The sequence below is a fragment of the Nesoenas mayeri genome, assembly GCF_963082525.1.
Source record: "Nesoenas mayeri genome assembly, chromosome: 1".
Taxonomy (NCBI): Eukaryota; Metazoa; Chordata; class Aves; order Columbiformes; family Columbidae; genus Nesoenas; species Nesoenas mayeri.
In genome coordinates, this window is record NC_137541.1 from 183,968,596 (window position 1) to 183,991,308 (window position 22,713).

At 44.9% G+C, this 22,713-nt stretch overlaps 1 protein-coding gene across 4 annotated transcripts; it reads left to right on the plus strand.

The window, feature by feature from the left end:
• Positions 1–669: 669 nt before the first annotated feature.
• Positions 670–16,309, plus strand: CDADC1 (cytidine and dCMP deaminase domain containing 1; the record flags this gene model as incomplete). 4 transcript variants are annotated; one of them, XR_013923573.1, is made up of 10 exons in its annotated part: positions 670–768; positions 3,691–3,785; positions 5,101–5,278; positions 6,075–6,653; positions 9,119–9,168; positions 10,252–10,421; positions 10,939–11,128; positions 11,735–11,795; positions 13,057–14,300; positions 16,189–16,309. XR_013923573.1 is itself a non-coding variant. In XM_080363268.1 (9 exons), the coding sequence occupies 9 exons, from the start codon at positions 690–692 to the stop codon at positions 13,128–13,130; spliced, it is 1,476 nt and encodes a 491-aa protein (XP_080219394.1). In that variant the 3' UTR covers positions 13,131–16,229. The 4 variants fall into 4 exon arrangements, 2 of the variants coding, with proteins under 2 accessions (XP_080219394.1, XP_080219395.1); XM_080363268.1 differs by having other exon boundaries at positions 13,057–16,229; XR_013923574.1 differs by lacking the exons at positions 13,057–14,300; positions 16,189–16,309 and having other exon boundaries at positions 11,022–11,128.
• Between the last annotated feature and the right edge of the window lie 6,404 nt (positions 16,310–22,713).

The following is a 22,713-nucleotide window of genomic DNA, read 5'->3' on the forward strand; positions in this document are numbered from 1 at the left end:
GTTTTTCTGGGGTAACATCTCACTTGAAGAACAGTCATGCTGCAGGAATGGAAGAAAGGAACACGATTTTTCACACACTTAGCCAAGGTAGCTGAACTAGCAGAACATTTATCAGGGGGCAAGAGAGATGACCCCAACAAACAGAACACCTCACCCTGCAAACCCCCTGTCTGGCAAGCAGGCTGTAGAAGCAACACCTGTGCTGGGGAGCAGATGCTGGCCTGGTCCGGCCCGGCCAGGCCCAGCGACCCTGGATGTCCCTCGGGTCCCTTTTCTGCCCGCGGGCTTGAGGTTTCCTCGGGAGGCCGCCAAGGACCAGGCTGGGGATGAGGGCGAGGGCCAGGCCCGCGGTGCACGGGGCTGATGCTCCCCCTGAGGCCGCACCCAGCGGGCAGGAACCAGCGCGACAACCCCACCAAGACCCCCAAAACTCCAACGTTAAAGCCCCGCTACTGAGAACTCCGCTGGCCAACGGCCGCCGGCCCGCCTCCTCACAAGCCCCACCCTTTCCCTTCGCTCCCGCTTCCTATTGGCCTGGGCGCCCGCCAGTCACGGCGGTTGCCATGCGGACGCCCCCACCGTGCCGACGCCCTGAGGGAGGAGCGAGACGGCCATGGGGGCGGGCCGGGCTGGGACGGGAGGGGGCGGACGGGGGGCAGCGGGCGGCGCCCGCACCGGGACCGGCACCCATGCACGGCGCGGAGGAGGCGGTGGCGGCAGGGGCGCCGCGGATGAGCGCGGCGAGCACGCAGACGGACAGCATGGCCGGTGAGTACTGCTCCGCGCCCGCCGTGTGGGGACTTGGCGGCGGGGGGCCAGGCCGGGCCTGCCCCGCTACGAGGGAGCGGTGCGGAACGGGCGGTAGCGGCCGGCGGGGAGGGATGGGGGGGAAGGGTGCTGACCGGCCTTCGCGGGTGCTGCGGGGCCTTTAACGAAATGACCGGACTGTCCGATTTGTCCTCGGGACGCTTGTGAGGCTTCCCCGGGGCTGTTGGGAGAGCTCCTGTCTTCCCCTTCAATGCTGTTTCATAGCGATCCTGCCCCTGACAGACAATGTCATAAAGTATCTCCCTCGCCACCCCCCTGTTTGCTTGTGCTCTTGTTCATAAGGCTTTTTGGTAACATATGTTTGCATTTTGCATTTCCCTCCCCTGTCAAAATGATTTCTTCTTCCAGTTCTGTACCATGTATACTTCTTGTGTATTAAATGTGCATAGAAGTGCCTGCCTTCTGAGGGGCTTATACTAACCCCTATAACAGGGCCCTTGTACAAATTTACTAGAGAGCAACTTTCTCCCAAGGCTGAGGATGCCCAAATTAAGTGGCTTTTGATTGATTTTTTGTATCCTGTCACTGCGGTCCCCGGGGAGTGGGCTGTACATACAGATCACCCCTGGGCTGTATATATAGCTCTCAGACTGAGGACCACAACTGGGCTGCCGGGCCTCCTTGATGGGTAAATGGGGTTTGTTTCTTCCTTAGCTGTATGAAAATCCTGCTTCCAAGCAAGCAAAGAAGATGAACTCTGAAAAGGGTTTCTTGTTTCCTTTCCCCGGACATCGATGCCACTGATTTCCTCCTTCTTGATGATGTCAAAGCACAGTGTTAGTTTTGTACTTGTAAGATGACATTTTAAGCCTTTCAGACTTTGACCCGGGGACTCCAACATTGCAACTGTGGCATAATCCTGTATCTCAGCCCCGTCCGGATGCATAGTGCCCTGCTCCTTTTTGCTTGCAGGTGTGGGAGCAGCAGGGTTTTTGCCACTGGATTTCACAGTATTCTTTCCCTGGAGCATGTTGTGCCTCGCTGGAGCAAGATCCATAACCTGGAGGAATGAATTCATACCTTTATGTGAAGTAGGGAAGCTGTGTAAAGCAGGGAAGCTGTGAGGACTTGATATGCCTGAAGAGTGCTCCTTTCATATATGGTTTTGGTCTCAGTAGCAAAGAGCCTGATTCCTTTTCTTCCCCAGCCTTCTGTAGTTGCTTTTAATTCTGTAAGATGTCTTCTGCCTTTTTTTCCAGACCACTTCAGTTAGTATTCTCTGTTGATCTTAAGGGGACATTGAATTACATAAGTGAATAAAAACGTGGATACATAGATATGATAACTGTGACCACAGGTCCTTCATTTTTCATCATAATATTCTCCTGCTTCTCATTATAAATTAATGTCAATTCACAACAGGGTTGTGAACCAGTAGATTCTTCAGTTTGCTGAGATTAGGTCCAAGAAAAAAAAGTAATTCAAACTTGTTTCTAGTGTATTCTGTTTTAAATCTGCTCTGTATGCCAAATTGTAACCCATTTTAGAAAACATGATGGTGTTATGTGTGAGTTGGTATAAATTGCACTTTTTATTTTAGCTTGCCATTTGGAAACTGTACATGTGTGTGCTACAACAGGAGTGAACAGGGACAGTAATGAGAACATGTAACATGTGTCTGGTGGTGCCAACCAGGTGCCCCTTGCAGCGGATGTGCGCAGTGGGGAGTGTAGCTGGGCAACCTAAGGAGCAGTGGGCAGTGTGACATTGGGTGGTGCTGCTGAGGGGTCTAGAGTTGCTTTCCGAAAGCACTAATAAATTTACTCTCACTTCTGTGTGAATAAAGCTGCTAAAATACTGTCTGAAAATGTTGCTCCAGTCATGGATTGCATATGTCTATGTCCTGACCTAATTGTCTGAGTTCACAGATGTGTCATTAAACTAACCCTTTTCCCTACTGAAGCGATCTTACTTAAAGAAATGTTTTTTCTCTATTTCTGCCTCTGCCTTTTCCTCCTTTGCAAAAACTTAAACATTTGAAGGAAGGGATAAAACCAGAAATAATGCTGTTGTCAGACAGTGCATGAGAGACCTGCAGAGGAATATGTGTTCATTGCAGCTCTCTGTAAGCATCCCTGAAATAGGGACCAGAAATGTTTTGAAGACTTAATCAACTTCTTGCCAGGTGTGAGGCAAGATGATTTCACATCTGGAATGGTGCAAGCATCGGTGAGGAGTGCAGCACTTCTTCCTTTTTCGATTGTGGGACACTCAGTAGTGCTGAGCTCTGGGTCTCACAGGGCAATGCCCAGATTCTGAGTAGAAGCACAACACAGCATGAGGTGGTTGGTCCAAGAAAGGGTTCTTTGCTACCTCTTTGGTCATTTAGTCAGGACAGCCCGAGCAATAAGTTTAAATTTTTGTAAAAATCCAACCTAACTGATGTAACTGGGAGGTTTCACAATGGCTCATCCACTCCTGCTGTGGGTATCAGTGTAAGACCATGATGCATACTAGATGTTTTTGCTCTCTTCTGTGGTGAGCCCGAAGCTGAATCACAAGCTGTGTCTCAAATTTCTGTAAGCATCTGTGAATCATTGGAGCACATTAAGTCATGTGGGATCTGATCTGTGATTTCTGCTGTTTGCCTCTGAGTAGAAATAACTCGCTGAATTTCAGTGAAAGTTTCTTCACTTTCTCTTGTTGCACAGATCTGATCTCTGCATCCAGATGTGAGCATCCTGAGTTGACAGCTACTACCCTGAAGAGGACAGTGTGGATTTAGCTGCTGTAATAACAAAGTGGTTGATGTAACAGGTTCTGTAGCAGCTGTGATGTAGAAGACTTGGAAGATATTTTTCATCAATATGGGGTTGCTTTATAAGTATTATTTAATATTTCTTTTTTTTCTTCTAATGACAGGTCAAATGCCAAGACTTTCTAAGGTCAATCTTTTTACTTTGTTCAGTCTCTGGATGGAGCTCTTTCCCTCAGATGAGCAACAGAAAAAATCACAGGTAAAATGTCTACATTTACCATTAATTGGTCTTTCTGAACATATACTAATAGCTCCTGCAGTGAATTTAATCTAACTGCTCTTACATGACAGATAGTCGGGGGGTGGGAGGTGGAAGTTTTTCAAATATTTCTTAGAAGCAGAAAGAAATCCACTGGTGGGAGAAAAATAGCAAAAAGATTAAACAACTTGCTATCTTTAAAAACCATTGAAAAGCAAGGTATACCCCCCAACAGGTGAAACAGTAAAAAATGCTCATGGGTATTTCAAAGAGCATAAGAAAGAAGAACTGGTGTATACCATGCAGTTCATAGTATATACCAACTATAAATTTAAAACCAGTGTGGTTGATGGTGTAGAGATATTCTTTACAGTGTCGATGTTCATGATTGTAAAAGAGTTCTCTTATACAGTGGAGGTGTGCAAAACTACTTCAAACATTTGCTGATGAAGAACTTGTAGACAACTACCTTAGTGACAATGAAAAGAAACCGTCCTTGAGAATGGGTCTCGTAAATAGCTGCCAGTTACACTTCAAAGCAGAAGGGCATTTTCAGAGTGTCCTGGAACAGGATGTTTCATTTCATGGTCAGAGTTCTTACTGTGCTCTTTAGAGTGATTACTACTTTGTGCAGAGCATGCTCATGTGCTAAGATCCATAGCACATGTGTCAGCCAGGACAAAAAGATAGGAATATAATTTGAGTGACAATCAGGCCTAATTTTCAGAGCTGGGTATGTCCCAGACTAGACCTGAAAGAGGGACAGCACCATAAAGACTTCAAAAGCAGTTTCAAATTTAGTAATTCAGTTAGGAATGGCTCTTGGGTTAAATGCAGGGCTATAGTACAGCCTCACTTCTGTAACCACAAAGAAGTGGAACAATGTACGTATCTAAGGCAACAGTGTTCTGGTAGAAGCTGGATTGCATAACGGGATCTGTTTCACCAGCTTCATCAAACTAGCCTGCATCCAGTTTCCTCACACTACATGTGAATCCAGATGTAAAGGCTCTTGTTTGTGGTACGTAGACTTTTTCCACAGAGGATTCGTTTCTGTAAATGAAGAGACAGAAATAAAGCTAGAGAAGCTATAGGCTCCCAGGATGGTCAAGTTTAAGACAGAAATTAAACTCATGAGCATGTACAGATGCTGGATGATTCACAGGGATTTTCAGCTATAATTGACATGATTTTCTATGCTGCTTCTGGATTTTGTTATGGGAAAATAATGACCAGAAAAATCAGGAATTTGTGACAAGTCACTTGATGTTGGAAAAAAGTAAAATAATAATAATATTAATGCATTTTTCTATAGGTGAAGAAGAGTGGTCTAGTTGTGGTGAAAAACATGAAGATTGTTGGTCTTCATTGTTCCAGCACAGACTTGCATGCAGGACAGATTGCACTCATAAAACACGGATCAAGGCTTAAAAACTGTGATCTTTATTTTTCTCGAAAACCGTGTTCGACTTGTTTAAAAATGATTGTAAATGGTAAGCAATGACTGTAGTAGAGTAGGAGTAAATGTTATACTTGTGACTGGTGGTATCAGAAAGCCTGTTTGCTCTGATATTTTCACTGACATTTTCCAAAAAGGCTGACAACAGTATTCAATGTGCATTTCCTGGAGCTGATGATCAAGAAACTCAGGTTTGCTACTGAGACACTATTTCTCTGTGCAACTATTATTATTGGTGGTGCTCGTCTCTTGGGTGTGATGCACTGCTGAGATTCTGACATACCTGTTGCAGGTTGCCATGGCAACCCTAAGCCTGATGACAAAGCCTAGATTGCTACATTTTTCCTTGTCCTCCCATAGCTTGTCAGTAGCACCAGAGGGAGGCTGGTTCGTTATGCAGAAATCACAGGGAGTACTTTAGGGTTTCCATTTCCCAAGGGAGATGAAGACAAGGCAGGTTATTCACCTCCTGAAATGGGATCTGCTGGTACAGCCCTTCTGCAAGTATTAGTTTTTAATCTCAGCACCAACTTCTATCAGGGCTTTTTTGTGTGGTGTTATTGTATCTGTTGTAAGTGAGATGCAAAATTAGGCTGCCACAAGGATCTTGGAACTTAGGAAATGACAAATTTGGTCTATAGTCTGATTATCAAGTCTGATAAGCTCTTGATACTTGTACATGTTAGCATTTTTGTTGTCCAGGTGCCAGTGAAACAGCACTCACAGCCTTAAAGGAGTAAAAACAGTGTTAGGCAATAATGTTTTGAAAATTAGGTTTATGTTCCACTGTGCTTGCATGGTTCCTTTTGCTGCATTGTCTTCTCTTCCAGCTGGGGTGAACAGGATTTCTTACTGGCCTGCAGATCCTGAAATCAGCTTGCAGAACGAGGCATCCAATCCCATGACTACTGATGATGCAAAGCTAGATGCCAAAGCGGTAGAAAGACTGAAGTCAAACAGTCGTGCTCGTGTGTGTGTGTTGCTTCAGCCCTTGGTGTGCTATATGATGCAATTTGTTGAAGAAACTTCCACCAAATTTGATTTTATTCAAAAAATAGCAAAATCTCAGCCTGACTTGAATACTGACTTTTATACTGTGTGTAGACAAGAGAGAATAAAAGAGTATGAAAGTTTATTCCTAATTTCAAGTGAAGAAATGCACAAGCAAATATTGATGACAATAGGACTGGAGAACCTCTGTGAAAATCCATACTTCAGCAACCTTAGGCAAAATATGAAAGATCTTGTCTTGGTCTTGGCAACAGTCGCTGCCAGCGTCCCCGTCTTTGGATGCTTTGGATTTTACAACAGTGAATCACGGCGAACAAATGAAACAGACCATCAGGGTTTGCCCCAAGAAATTGCAAGGCACTGTATGATACAAGCCAGACTACTTGAGTACCGGACAGGTGAGTTGTTCCAGTAATGAAGGAAGAACGGGCGTCACAAGTAGAGCAAGTTCCTGATTTCAGTCTTACTTTCTCCAAATACGTTCTTGAATTCCATTTCTGCTGAATTCCATTCCTACATCTGTGAAACAGTAGCAGCAGTAGTAATAGAAAATTCACAGGGGTACATAGTGTTGCATGTGAAAACACTGAGCTTTCCAAGAGAAAATCAGGGCAGGTATTTCACACACAGTGCTAGCAAAGCCTGCCCTGACAACATGTCCAACACCTATCTGAAAATAGAATACAATGACATTTAAATTCTTCAGGCTGCTCTGAGGCTATTTTTTTTTTTAACTGAGATTTTCCAAGATGTTATCAAATTGTTATCAAATAAGTGCAAATATTGTAACTATTACCTACAATATATTGCAGATGTTACCTACACTTCTGCAGAAAAGAGCAGTGAAATTATATCCTTCCATTAGGCATTAAGTATGGTTATATTAAGATTCCTAGTTCCAATCTTATAACTAAAAGTAATTATATATCTGATATGGGTTTTCTTTGCAAAGATGCTGGAGTTGTGATGTACAGGCTTTCAGGGTGGAAGGGCAGTTATTGACTCTGTTTTGATACAGATGACTTCTGTTAGCTACTTTATTCTGGCTGGGTAATAATGCAGTGGTAAGTTCATCCAGATGTTACAGAATATGAAGACTTAAAACTTGATGGTACTCCTTAGTGATGGTTTATTCATCTAGACAGGATAGTTGTTTTTTTAAAAACCCTTGTAAACAAATAAGTAGTACATATTTACAGCTTAAAACAAAACTAATTCCCCAATATGCACACATAAAACCAACCTATCAAGTCAGGTGCTGAATGTGCCTTTTGAATTATACAGACTTTGTCATTTGTGAAGGTGGGTCTTCATATTGTAGAACCTGTACCTTTTTTGGTCTTGGTTTGATGTTTTTTTGGGGGCTACCCTCTGCAAATTTGGTCACCAGAAGTTGTAGATGAGATTACATTTCATTTTTAGAAGTAATTTAGAAATTTTGTGGAAACAGTTGTGAGCATTATGTACAACTAGTGTTGTACAGAGCAAGACAGAATGACCCATCTTGAGTACTTATTTGTGGGGCAACAAAATCCAGTTTTATCTGTGCTGTTCAGCCTGGACTCAGGTCTGGTTTTTGAGCAAACTTTTATTCCACTTTAGTCCTGTAATGAAATAAAAAGAAATAACAGCACGTACACACATATTTCGATTATAGGATGTTTTATAAGCTGGCTTAATATACATCGATGACTAATAAATACACAGAATATAAATAAAGTCAGCGCTCACAAAACATATCCTTTGCAGGAAGGACCCTCTTTGAGTGGGTATGTGGTAGTGATACTAAGGATGATGGAAATGGTTAATTGAAACAGCATTTTCTACAATATTAATCATTGGAAGCCTGAAACATTTTTTTTCTCCTTGATAATGCTCTGTTTTAACTGGTTAAGACTCTCATCAACAGCTACTGGGGAAGATTTCAAGCTTCCATAAAAATCTTCCAAGTCACATAATGGGGACAGTCCCATGGTGGTGACAGAAAACACCCCCCAAAATCCACTTGCTAACATTTTGTCTCTGAATTAGTTATAAAATACAACTAATTTTGATAGGAATTCAGACCACAGAACCATAAACTTAAGAATGGCAGAAATTAAGTATTAATAATTAAATTAACTAGTAAACAAGACAAATGTTTTGATCAGTTTGCCATCTTATGTCAGTGAACCTGTCCACATATATTCTTGGCACGCATTTTATTATCTGATATATGTATTGGTTGCTTCTTAGCATTTGTGAACAGATGTATGTAGACAAGTCTTAGAGTGGCTGGCTTTGCCGTTAAAGCACGCTCAGCTTTTGCAGCAGGCTGAAAGGGTGAGGGAGCTGGGTCTCTTTAGCTTGGAGGAGACTGAGGGGTGACCTCATTAATGTTTACAGATATATAAAGGGTGAGTGTCACGAGGATGGAGCCAGGCTCTTCTCAGTGACAACCAATGGTAGGACAAGGGGTAATGGGTACAAACTGGAACACAAAAGGTTCCACTTAAATTTGAGAAGAAACTTCTTCTCAGTGAGGGTAACAGACACTGGAACAGGCTGCCCAGGGGGGTTGTGGAGTCTCCTTCGCTGGAGGCATTCAAGACCCGCCTGGACACCTTCCTGTGTAACCTCATCTGGGTGTTCCTGCTCCGGCAGGGGGATTGGACTGGATGATCTTTCGAGGTCCCTTCCAATCCCTGACATTCTGTGATTCTGTGACGTGACTTGGAAGCTCTGAATCTTTCTGCATTTCCTTCCTCCTGTCCATGAAGCAGCAAGGAGTGTTATTCCTTACTCTAGTATGTCATATGTTAATGTACAGGTAGCTTAGAAGTGCTTTATTTGTTATTTACTGCTAAAATGTTATGTATTTTAGAGGATCATAAAACGGGAGTTGGAGCTATTATTTGGGCAGAAGAAAAATCGGTAAGTATTGAAAAAGTTACTTTTTCTTGCACTCATGGTTCACACACTTCTGTTGGCTTTGAGCTCGTTATTTTGCTTATACATGTGCATTTTTCCTACACATGCACAGTGCTATAGAAAGGCTGCACTTCTCACTCTGTGGTTAACCAAGTTAATGACTGGTTCATTGTTGTGGTGTCAGGATGAAGTGGAAGTATAAGTGAGTTTACTAACTGCCACAGTGTCCCTGCCTGGCTTTTCAGGCTGCTTGCTTCCCTGGTCATTGTCAGTCATTCCAGGTGTTGTGGCTACAAAGTTTTGCCCCAGCTGTTGCTCAGGCAGCTTGTGCCTACTCTGCATCGGCCCTCCTCTGCTTGGCCGCTCTTTGCAGCTCTTTTTTGGAGAGTTCTCAGTGCAATCACAGCCTGACAATCTGTTGAGGATTTTTGTTGCAGTTGAAACGCTGTACTGGTGTTATCACGTTCCGTTTTGGATCGAAGTGATATTTCTCTACAAATGTTATTGTTATCCTTGTTTACATCCAAACAAAGTTTTTATTTCTTTATGTCTCTGATTATGTACATTAGCAGTCCCAGGAAGCCTCATTCTTCATGCAGCTACAACATACTCTTCATTTGTTTTTCACACTTCAGTCATCAGTTACCTCTTGCCATTTTGATTCTTGTTCTGCTTTCAATCACCAGTTGCTACTTGATCAGCTCACTGGTCACTGGCTCTGTTCAGAGACATGTGAAACAGTCTTTGGCACATGAGGGACTAGCTCCAGCTATCTTTAATTTTGTACATTGCAGAAGGGCTTAAGGACTGAATCCTTCAGGCTTTTTTGTTCTTGCTGTCAGTATTGCATGCTAAAAGGAAAGCCTCTAATGCCTGGTGCAGGGTGTTGCCGTTTGCCCACGTGGCTCCTGTGGGGCATACTGGAAAAGCTGTGTACAGACATGGAGCAGTCAGCAAGAGCTGAGCTCTCTTTTAACAGCTGTAACTTTGCATGAACTGATGATGTGAAAGTATACATTGCATAACACTTTGACTTGGTACTCAGTTTAAATGTCTCCAAATTCGATGCTTTGGTTACTGTTGCAGAGAAGCTGTGATGGAACAGGAGCAATGTGTTTTGTAGGCTGTGGTTACAACGCCTTTCCTGCTGGATCTGAATATGCCGATTTTCCACACATGGACGATAAACAAAAAGATCGGGAAATCAGAAAGTTCAGATACATTATACATGCGGAGCAGAATGCCTTGACATTCAGGTAATGGGTTTATTTTTACCACAGAGAAGAATGAGATGGTTCAGAAACAATTCCATGACAAATGGATGATGTCAATATGATGAAGTGTGGATTGCAATCACAGTCTAGTTTATGCCTATGATGCAGAACTTAGATGTGCACAGACAGTCAACTCCTGGACTTCAAACTTCTCGTTAACTTGGTTTTTAAAGGATATTCACTCCAATGCATGCCACCCGTCCTTCAGATACAAGCCACTGCCTGTGCTTCCTGCTAGGACCATGCTATAACCTGAAATACAAAAGTGTGGCAATTGTTGAGGCTTTTGACAGTGGTGTGTGGAGAGGTGGGATGGGTGTTTTATTCACAGATAGTAAAGCCAAACCAGATATTGCCATGTATTCGTGCACTTGATTAGGAATAAGTTGCTTCTAAGAGTATATAACACAGCACTTTGCTTGCTCTTGTGAAGTATCAAGTTTGTCACCATTCAAAGCAAGATAAAAGCTCTGAAATTCTGTTTTCTGACTGCTTGTAGGTGTCGAGAAATAAAGCCAGATGAGAGAAGCATGATATTTGTGACGAAATGTCCATGTGATGAATGTGTCCCTTTAATTAAAGGTGCTGGTATCAAGCAGATCTATGCAGGAGATGTTGATGCTGGGAAAAAAAAAGCAGACATATCCTATATGAAGTTTGGTGAACTTGAAGGTGTAAGCAAATTTACAGTAAGTGTCTAAATGTACTATATTCTAAAAATTCTGGGTATCATTGGGGTAGGGTGGAGTGAGCAGTCATCTGCAGCCAGCACAGAAGGGTGTTTTCTTGTGCTGTTTAAGTCAAGTGAGTGTAACTGAGAGGTTGCTCTATCACGACACTGAGAAGAAGTGCTGTGCCAGATAGTGGGGCCAAGTGTCTCTTTTCTGTAACTGCCTTAAGATTTCCCTCTAACGCCTTGCTGTTGTTTGAGGTGGTCTCTCCACACTCTGAAGTTCTCTCCAAGCCTCCCTGTCACAGCACAGCAGCTGATGTGGGACATCACGCTGTGATTTTGTCGGCCCTTCCAGCACCTCCTGCACTCAGGGTGCTTGCCATGACAAACTGCAGTGCTGTCAGCTTGAGAGGTTCATTTCCCCTTCTCAAGGGACTAAATGGCTGCGCATCCCTTAATAATGTTTAATCCTCAAAGCAAGCGTGTGTTGGAGGGGGAGCCTTTCATTTGCTGCCTCACCCCCAGGCATGCCTGGCAGTGAAGGACTGCAGGGTACTTTTTCTTTCTCCCTTTGATTGTCTGTCTTCCGTTATAAGTGAACATTTTCTTCTTCTTTTACCAGTGGCAACTAAATCCATTGCACGCTAGTGCCCTTGAGTTCCGTGACCCCACAGCCAGGGAAAGTAAGTATATTTTCATCAATTAATTTTATGACTGAGATCACTTTTTAAACAAACCTAGATATCTGTAGGATCGATTAGTCTTAATTAATCTTGATTTCAATGGTTAAATTCCGCTATGAAAACTGTGAGATTTTTGAATAGATGAACTAATGGTAAGTCAAAAACAAGCTTGTTTTAACAAATGCTTGGCATTGGTGCACACATTACAAAATCTAGCAGTGCTATTCTCAAGGCCGACAGTGTGCTGGTTTGCATATAGATCATTCCAGACTACTTTATCATGTTTTCAATTTTGTTATATAAAGACTCTTTATAATGTGTTCTATAAAGAATGCCATTCTTTTTCGAGAGAAATTGGACTCCTTTGAGTCATTTGAATATGTTCTGTAGAACATTTCGGTGGTTCTTTTATGATGTAGAATCTCTGCCAGTGCTTTTCAATCAACGTTTATTTTTGTGTATATAATATAAAGACCATAAAATCCTCTCGACCTGCACCCCTGTAGCAAGGGAGCTGTCATCTGAAATCAGAGTTTAGATGAGTCGTGTTTAAGCCTTTATGTGCTACAAAAGGGTCCCACCATTAGCATCTACTGTCAGCTACCAGTCCTTGAGATGTTCCTCATCCAGAGAGAAAAATAATGTGAAAAAAGAAGCTAAATAATTTTTATGCCTCAAGCCTGAAGATATGGAGCATAAAGATAGGGAGTTGGCAGTTACTCAAAGCAGTGAGCTCCATGCTAGGATCGTAAAAAAGACTGAGGGTGTTTTTTGTAGCACATGAATAGCCTTATACTACATGTTAATTCCTAACATGCAGTGAGCTAGAGTAGTGGAAAAGTCTCCTCATTAGCTATTTCTGTATGAGTGGAGGGAAAAGCGGGGAGGGAAGGGCTCAGAGTAGTGTTTATGTCATTAGTAATCACTGCAAAATGTTAGGGCTTGTTTGTCCCTCTCTCTGGTAATGGTTTTTAGACCCAGCTGGAGGAAGATTCATCCTGGGGTACTGTGTTTGATAAACTTTAACAGGGGTCATTCTTCTAAGAATGTTTGTGCTTGCATTTTCAACACTGAACTGTTTTAAGTTGCTATTTTTCCTTAGTACGTTTCTTTTACCATGGTTATTGCATGTTACTCTGTATGGGGAAGAAAACAAGCTCCCCCACCCTAACCCAGCATTATTCCAGTGTGACTGTATGTGTTAAGTATTTAGACTATTCTTACTATAGTATTAATGTTTCACACATGTTTTTTTCTTTAGATGGGGTCCAGAAAACAAAATCACTAGATGACCAGCAGCACCAAAGCAAGAAACTGTGTCTTGGTCACTATTGAATAATTAAGCACTTCTTCAGTCTTGATCTGTACTTTTTATAATGCAGCCTGTTTGCACTTTCAAATAAGGAAGAGTTTTATTTATTGTTTGGAGAGTGATTTTTAGAATAAGTTTATTTATTATGTCTTTAATGTTTTAAAGAATTTGCTGACGGTCTTTTTAATTTAGAAGTTCCTGACGAAAAAATGCTGCTTGTATTTTCTGTGAAAGTAACTGGGTGGCTAACACATTGCAAAAAATACTGGAAGGTTATTACTGGAAGCTTATTACTGGTAGATCGGAGTAATAACAAAATGGTATCTTTTTTTGCTTGGTATATGGATTGAGGGAATGGATTTCTAAGTTCTGGGCTAGCAGAATGCAGAAATAAGCCTATTCTTCAATTACAATTATCAAGGGAATCTTTTAGGAAATGGTAAATAATCACCAGCAATTGTCGTTTCTGAAAGTGGCTTTTGCTTCTCAGGCTGCTTGTATAAAGGAAACAAAGCCATTGGGATGGCAGTGGTTGCCAGGTAAGTGGTTTGGAGATCAAGCTTGTCTCTCCTCTCATACATACCCTCTTCCCTCTGCCATAGCAGGTTTGTTCTATACAGTGGTACTTGCATTGCAGCTCTGTGTGCTTCCTCAAGTGCAGCCCATCTGAACTGATGTAGACAAAAATTAGCTTTGTTTTTTCTCAGCTTCTGGATGCAGGCCTGAAAGAATTTGGCTGTATGCATCGCACTGGCCCCTACATACTCTGTGAAGACTGACAGCATTTAGGTTTTGTTAATCTTCACTAACAGGCTTCTGGGACTACAGAAGTTAATAAAGTGCCAGCTGTCCTGTTGTTTCTTAGATAGGATGATCTTTACCAGTGGAATAGCCCGAATCTTTTCAGGTGCCAATCTCTTGCATGTGGAGCAAGGGTGACTTTAAATCAGCCAGTGAAACTGCAGTCTGACATTGTTGCTAGTTTTGGGGGGGTGCTGGGTAGGTAACGGGTAACCAGAACAGGGAGTTGTACCCAACATCTTTTGAGAGATCACTCTCCTTACTGCCATCTGTTTGCTGCTTTGAATATGACCTCTAGCTGTTTGGTTTAGCAGATGTTCCAAGACTTTCTGTTCAACTCCTCTGCTCAGCTCTCAAGTGCAAACACCTCAGACATTTTTCTGCTGCCACTGGTAGGATACATAAATGGCCTTTTCCCAGTTATTTTATTCATCTTGCCTTTGCTGCCCTCCTTAAGGTCCTGGGAAAGGAATAATGTTTTAAGATGCTGCTGTAGGTTCTGTTTGCTTCTTTCAGGCTTTGGAAAAGGTTGCAACTAGATAGTAAAGCTGTGATCGGATAGCGTGCAAAGCATCCTTAATGTGGCATTAATTATAGGGAGTCCATTCTCACCCAGTTTAGCTACTGGTCCTGTAACTTAAGGTACAGCCCTTGATGCCTGGAGCTGCAGCAAGGAGCTGTGATTCTCCATGGCTCATAGTGTAACGTTGTTCTTGAGTACCTGGACTTCGGAACTGGGAATGCTCATATCCTCTTACCACCATGACAATGTGCTCTCCCTGGAGCTGGAGAAGCTGCTGTTTCTCTGAGCCTGGTTAGACTGAAGGCTGCTCTAGGGCTGCTGTTTGAGGGCGGTGAGTGCAGCGTTAGCAGCAGAAATGTCACAAGGCAGCTGGCAGACCTCCTGCCTCGCTGCTGTCTTGCCAGGCAAGGTACACATGGCTTCATTTCCCAGGACCATGTAGTGAGCGAAGGAGAAAAGTCTGATCCTGTTTGTCAACCAAGGGAAGGATGGTGAAATCCATTTTTGCATCACACCTCAAGAGTCCTTTTTCACAGTAGCTCATGAGGAAACCACTTCACCAGGTCTTGTAATCCAGTGCAGAGGAACCCGGGTCATGAATTTGCCAGCAGATCCAGCTGCAAGAGCCCTATGCCTTTCCTGTCAGATTGAGAGTCTGGAGGCTGGGAATTAAGTTGTTGGTTTGGATGCTGTACAAGCCACAGAAAGACAGGGTTTTTTTCCTCTCATCAAGGATTTAATAGTTTCATTGTTTGTAACTTCCATATGAGGTTAAAATCAAATGTTGGTGTTTCATAAACAAGATTATAATCTGGTTTTAAATCATAAATATTTTACTTTGGCATACTTCCGTCCCCCCACCCCCAGCTTCTTGTAAGCATCTTGTGTTAGAATCATTACTCCTGGCTTTTTCTGCAGATCAGAACAACACTGTCCAGGTTAAAAAGTCCACCCAACCCCACCCACTGAAACCTTCATGTTTCTATAATCTATTGGAAATGTTCTGCTACTTGAGTTAGGACCAGGGGAAAAAAAAACAACGGGCAGGTTTAAGGCCCCTTCAAGTTTTACAGTGATGAGTCAGCTGGTATCAAAATTGGTAAGGAAGTCTATGTCTTCATAGGAACAGCTGACACTGAAATGTCCCTGGAAATGCCATAGATGGCTTGAGTACAGGGAAAGGTAAATCAAGATACAAGTCAAATATCACACACATTAAATAACTGCCCTGCAGTGAATGCTGCTGGTAACCTGTACTTCGTGAGGAGTTAAGATTCTACCTTTTTATTGGTTTTTAAAAAGAAGATTTTTGTACAAAACTTGGCATGAAACTTGGAACTGCTCATCAGGCTGAAGGCTTGGAAGTCCGGCTTTATTCCTGTCTTGCCATATTTCTACAGATTCCTCCAGAGGCTCACAAACTTCTATAGGCTCTGATTATCAGTATAACCCTATTTCTTTAATTTTTAGTGAGATTACACAGTAGGGTCCTTATCCTGGTCAGTAGGAACTATGTGAATGGGGTTTCTCTGTCAGCCTGTGGACTCTGTAGGTGCTGCGGTGCATGTCATCTGCTTACCAGGGAGAGCCACCAAAGACTGGACGTCTCCTGCAGTGCTTATTTTGCAAATGAACACTAGGATGTTTGTTTTTCATTAAAAAGAGCAATGTATTTAAAATCAAGAAATGTAAAAGTTATATATTTTGTATATTTTATCAAATTCCCATATGCATTTTTTTGTCTCTTCATTTCACAGCAGTTATTTTAATAGTAGGCATTAACTAGTAGTAATGATTTGGCCTCTTGACTGACAATTACAGAAATTCTCTGTTAATTGTCTGCCTTACAGCAAAACATGTTTTCTGCTAATAAATGAATCGGACAGTAAAGTACTGAAGTACATTTTCAAGTGCTTTGAGTTATTAGAAACATTACAGAGTGCTTTGAGATGCTCACACCCTTTACCTGCCCGGTGCAGTCCTTGCTCCTGCAGTCCCAGCTGCTTGCTGAGCAGCATCACCCCTTCTCCTCTGACTGAAGAAATGCTCTCAAGGTGAGACTGTGCCCCCTACCAGCCCAGGGCAAGGGCTGGGATCCCCTCCCTCGGCCCTGCAAGCGTTAATGAGTATTAATTACCTTGTCCTAGGGAGGGTAAGGACTGCCTCAGGAAGCATTTTGTGAGCTGACACAGGTGATGCTGAAGGCCTGACCCTTCAGAGGGTTTACACCCACCAAGCTCTAGCCTGGGCACAGAGCCACAAGGCCTGTTACCTGCTGGAGTGCATTGGGGCTTTTCCTGCCTGCAAACCAGACTTCAAAAATGTGTTTGACTTTAATTTGTTAGATCCACTACATGCCATTGCTTGGAGACTAGAAAAGCAAAGAAGGTAGACGATGTGTGCCAGGTTCTGATAGATCTGGATTACCATTTAATGAAGATGGTCACAGTGCCACAAGCGCAGAGCTGAATTCCACTCTGTCCAGAAAGGTAATGGCAGAGAATTGTTGTCAAACATTTACAGAATCATAGAATAATTTTGGTTGGAAGAGACCCTCAAGATCGTTGAGTACAACTGTTAACCTAACTCTGGCACTAAATCATGTCCTTAAGAACTTCATCTACACATCTTCTAAACACCTTCAGGGATGGTAATTCAACCACTTCCCTGGGCAGCCTGTTCCAATGCCTGACAACCCTTTCTGTGAAGAAATTTTTCCCAATATCCAATCTAAACCTCCCCTGGTGCAACTTGAGCCCATTTCCTCTTGTCCTATCACTTGCTACTTGGGAGAAGAGACCAACACCCTCCATGCTACAACCTCCTTTCAGGTAGTTGTAGACAGTGATCAGGTCTCCCCTCAGCCTCCTTTTCTCCAGGCTAAACAGCCCCAGTTTCCTCAGCCGCTCCTCATCAGACTTGTGCTCCAGGCCCCTCACCAGCTTCGTTGCCCTTCTCTGAACTCTCTCCAGCACCTCAATGTCTTTCTTGTAGTGAGGGGTCCAAAACTCAACACAATATTTGAGGTGCAGCCTCACCAGGGCCAAGTACACGGGGATGATCAGTGCCCTAGTCCAACTGGCCACGCTATTCCTGATATAAGCCAGGATGCTGTTGGCCTTCTTGGCCACCTGGGCACACTGCTGGCTCGTATTAAGCCAGCTGTCGAGCAAGCTGGCTGTCACTTTTTGATCTTCCTTGGGATCCATCTGTTTTCCCAGACATAGCTCTCTGCAAATAGGCCAGTTCTGTATGCTGTATGTGTACACACAGGCAACGCCAGCTCTTCAGCATTTTCAGATATTGGGCAGAATATGGTGCTCGGTGTTTTACAGTTTTGTTCCCTCTTTGAAGTGGAAAGGGGCTGGTAGCACAAGGCATTTTCCACTAGAACCCACCTCCTGGTAATGTGATGGATACAAGTAAGGCCAAGATAGGAGTTGTAAGGAACATTTAACGAGGAACGGTTGTTTTTACATAACTGAGGACCTGGCACCTGACCCCAGCAGGGGGGGAGGACCGAGAGACATCTGACTATGAATTCTTAATGTAATACACAGTCTCTTCCTCGAATATGTACTGACACCTGTATACATACCCATCCCTGTATTGATAAGTTAATTTAGGGGAAAGTGTAGCCAAAGTACCAGGAATACACATCTTAAATAGATTGATAAGGGGAAGCGTATTGTGTGCTGTTGGGATAGTCTGTAAATCCTAATGAACCCAACCAATAGGGAACGGGAGGGAAATTGCAGCTGGGATTTTGGGGAGATATAAGCAGAGGCTTTTTGCTCTATTAGGTGTGCCTGCCTTTAGGTAGAACACCCAGTCTTGCAAAATCGTTATTAAAATATGCTTTGCTGAGAGATCCTGCCTGGGCCTATTATATTTGCAAAAGAATTGTTTCCTACAGGGGTCATCACCTTCAATCCCTCGGTTGAACCTCGGAGTGCTGATGCGCTGTCAGAGGCTGATCCCACAGCCCCGCGTTAGAAGGTGCAGGGCAGCACCGCGAAGCCCTTGGTGCAGGGAGGGAACGGGCAGAGAGCCGCCGTGCTGCTTCTGTGGCTGGCTTAACGAGTACCAGCCAGAGAAACCCACACAGCTTAGTTCCCTAGCCCTAAACTGGGGCTATTTTACTTCATCTGCGGCAAAAATAAACGCGCTCCCGCCCCTCAGCGGCGGGAATCACAGGGCCGCGGGGTGCGGTAGCGAGCGCGGCCGCCAGGGGGCGCTGCCGGCCGGTCTAGGGCGAGCGGCCCCGCTGCGGGACGGACCCGCCGCCGCCGCGGCTGCTCCGGGCTGGGCCGCGGGGAGCGAGTGTCCGTGAGGCTGCCGCGGGGGGGGTTGTCAGTACTATAAACACTGCGGCAGGCGTCCGATAGTCCTCCTGCTGCAGCCTGCGAGAGGCAAAGGTGTGCTGGTGCTCGTGGGCCGTGTCAGGACACTTGAAGCAGCTAGAAAATGATAAATTGGAAGAGGAAAAACTTGAGGCTGGCGTGACTGTTGTTAAGTATCACAGTATCACAGTATGTTTGAGATTGGAAGGGACCTCAAAAGATCATCTAGTCCAATCACCCTGCTGGAGCAGGAACGCCGAGGTGAGGTCGCACAGGAACATGTCCAGGCGGGTTTTGAATGTCTCCAGAGAAGGAGACTCCACAACCTCCCTGGGCAGCCTGTTCCAGTGCTCTGGCACCCTCACTGAGAAGAAGTTTTTTCTCAAATTTAAGTGGAACCTCTTGTGTTCCAGCTTGATCCCATTACCCCTTGTCCTATCATTGGCTGTCACTGAGAAGAGCCTGGTTCCATCCTCATGACACTCACCCTTTATATATTTATAAACATTAATAAGGTCACCCCTCAGTCTCCTCTTCTCCAAACTAAAGAGACCCAGCTCCCTCAGCCTTTCCTCATAAGGGAGGTGCTCCACTCCCTTAATCATCTTCGTTGCCCTAAAGTAAAGGGCAGTAAAGGGCACTGCTCGCCTCCCAACAGTACACAGATTCATAGAATCATTTCAGCTGGAAAAAACCCTCAGACCATAACCTAACCTAATTCTTAGCACTAAACCATGTCCCTAAGCACCTCGTCTTTAGACCTTTTAAACACCTCCAGGGATGGTGACTCCACCACTTCCCTGGGCAGCCTGTTCCAGGACATGCAGAGGAAAGCTCTGAGCTTCATCCCTGGGTTACTTTGCAGAGTGACATGTATCTTCTGAACTTCATGGGGTCTTCTCTTTGTACCTGAAATTTTCCACATTGTTTTTCTGAGGAGCCAGGCTCTGCCTCAGCACCAGCTGGTCTTCCTGAAGCTACAGGACCACTGTGCATTCCCACCACTGTTGAAACAATAGGGTCTGTTCCAGCTTCAATGTAGGTGGTACTTCTACAACATGTTAGTGGCTACAACTAGAGGTGTATTAACACAAACAAAACCCTTGCAGTCTGCCTGTATTTTTCTCCTCCTTCGCCTTCATTGCTCAACTCTCTTTACTTTGGCTCTAGTGAGGTCACCTCACTACTTTGCCAGGAAATTTTCCCCCAGGGCAGCTAAATCTCTAACTTGTAGAAATAAATAAGGGGTTGTTGAAGCCTGGAGAAACCACAAAGCGTTTGAACAATAACTTTTGCAAGAACCAAGCCTTAAGGACACGTCATGCAACATTTTCCCACTCCTCAATATCCTTTCAGAAATACCTGCAAGATGTATTTAAAATAGTAGGAATGCCTGTACATTCACCTGCTGCTGGTCTTTCATTCCCATTTTGGGGCAAGACAGATTTATCTAGCAAAGGCAAAAAGCAGCAGCAGCAGAGGAGCCCAGCTGCATGGCTGGAGGTGGTATTTATTAGCAGGCGGGCTGGGTCTTTTGTTGGAATGAGCATATGACTCTCTTCCCTCAGCAACACCTGCTGCCCCCTGGGACATGTTGCTCTCTTGCCTGCCAGTAGGTCTGTCCCCAATGTCCCCTTCCCTTGAGCCTTTGACAGGAAGGATGAGCCGTTGCTGTCAGCCCATAGTGAGAACCTGCTCTATCCCACGAGCTAATTGTGGCTCTGCCCTTGACAAGGCGAGTCCATCTGTGAGTATCATTTTTCCCCCACACCCAGCTTTAAAATGGGGAGGAGGTGCCTTTCTCCGCTTTCCCCATGAGAGGTCATGAGACCTGCTCCCGGCCGGCTCCCTCTTGTCCTACGGAGCCTGTTGGGCATCTGAGCATCTGCCAGAGCAAATGGCGGGTTTGTTTGCTCGCCGGTAGCTGCGGGGCAGGGCTGTGCCTGGGTGTGCCGCCTGCCGAGGAGCTCACCCGCACTGCGTGTTTGCACAGGGCTCTGAACAGATGCAGCGGGCTCCGCTTTGAGAACGGTATTTTTAAATCTACTCCGAGCCCTTGTCAAGCCAGCTGTTCCACAGGCGAACGGAAGGGCATTGCCAAAGCTGGGTGTTAGGGGAGGTAACGTACTCGGCAATTTGGAAATAAAGGGCCTCTGTCCATAAGAGTTGAGCAAGGCACTTTCATGGTCCCAAAGAGATGTTCCCGTCCTGTCAGCGCCCTTAGAAGAAGTAAGTCCATTCATCAGCAGACTGGTAGCTCCCCCCAGGAGAGCTGTGCTGGGGAGTTGGGTGGGTTTTGTTTCTGTAACTACGGAGAGCTGTGCTCTGGTGCTGTGGCTGGGCTGGTGCCTGTTGTGCAGCCGAAGGACTTTTTTGTGCCTGTCACCTTCGTGGTCAGGTGCTTGTTGCCTGACTACTTGTAGCAGGCCAACGTGCTGGAGGTGCCCGCTGGCATGAGGTGACAGTTGAAGCAGGTAGGTCACACGTTTGGCCATGGGACAATGGGGCTTCCTTCCCAAATCTGCACGTGGGGAAGAGGCTCATCGCCCCTACGAGCAGCACTAGCAGGAAGCAAATCAGGCACACCAAGGGCAGGAGGAGGCTGAGGAATGAGCCATTCCTCATATGCTGCAGATGCCTTAAGTCTCAGAGACAACAAGGGCAGTGCTGTGCTTTCCTGGGAATAAAGCTCGGTAGCAAAGCTCTCCCAGCTGCTGCTGGTGCTATACTGTGACGAAAAACAGCTACAGAGCTCCCATAGCAATGGTAAACTACAGTGCTCAGCTGCATGATGCAAGGCAGAAGGCTGTCTCACAGGATGTGCTGGGACACCCCCTGGTCCCCAGCATCCCAGTCAATACTAAACCAGATAGGTGTGGGTTTTGGGGGAGCCCCCTCCCTGCTGTGACAGCTGGGGACAGCCAGGGCTTGGCCAGAGCCGAGCTGGTGCTGAGCCCTGGGCACAGCTTTGCCCCTGCGCCTGCCGCTCGTGCTGCGTGTCACACAGCCTGAGGTGGAAAAAGTCATTGTTACTGTGGTTTTGCAAAGCCACTTACAACCAATGCCACAGCAAAGGGGTTGCTTGTTCGATCGTTTTTGCTCCTGTCACACTCCTGGAATGAGGGGCCAGCACAAGACAGGCTCTGTGGAGCAGGACAGTGAGTCGGGAGGGCTGGGCTCATCACCTGCCTCTCCCCGGGGCTTGCAGGGGAGTGGGGCCAAGTCACAGCCCTGGAGATGCTGAACCATGCAGCCAAAACTCACCTTGTCCTGGGTTTTCCCTCAGCCTCGTCCCATGGAGCATGCCCGGCACCAACTGTGCGCAGGAGTTAGAGCCGCACAGGGAAAGTGGTACGTGCCAAAATGCAAGTCCAAAAATGGTGGAAGGCCATGGAAACCTCTATTCTTATGCAAGAGTGCTTAGACAAGAAGGTACAGTTCCCTTTCCTATCACAGAGACCAAAACCCACATCCCCCCTGCCTCAGAACAGCCCGCACTGTCAGGCAAAAGACATTCTGCAGAAAGGTGCTTCCAGCCAAAACGCTGAAGTGCTTCTGCTTCAGACAGAAAAATGAAGCATTTGTTGGCCCAGAGAAAAAGCCTCTCTACTGACCAAACACCACTGCACTCTTTGGAAAGAGGCCTGGGTTCTCTTAGCCCTGCTCCAATTTAATAGAGTGGAGCACACACTAGAGAACAAATGTGATCCAGACCTCCTCTCCCTCATGTGAGTGCTTTTATCATTAGATTACAAGGTCTAAGTCATTCTTTCCTTCTCATCTCATCTTGTCCCTGCAGCGTGCAGATTAAGAGGCTCAAGCGGTTTTAAGACCCACATTTCTTGAAGGCCAGAGTCCTGCATCCTCCCCCAGTTCACACCTGCTGGTGTACATGCCATTACAGACAGGGGAGGCCATGGCTGCTTTTAATCAGATCTT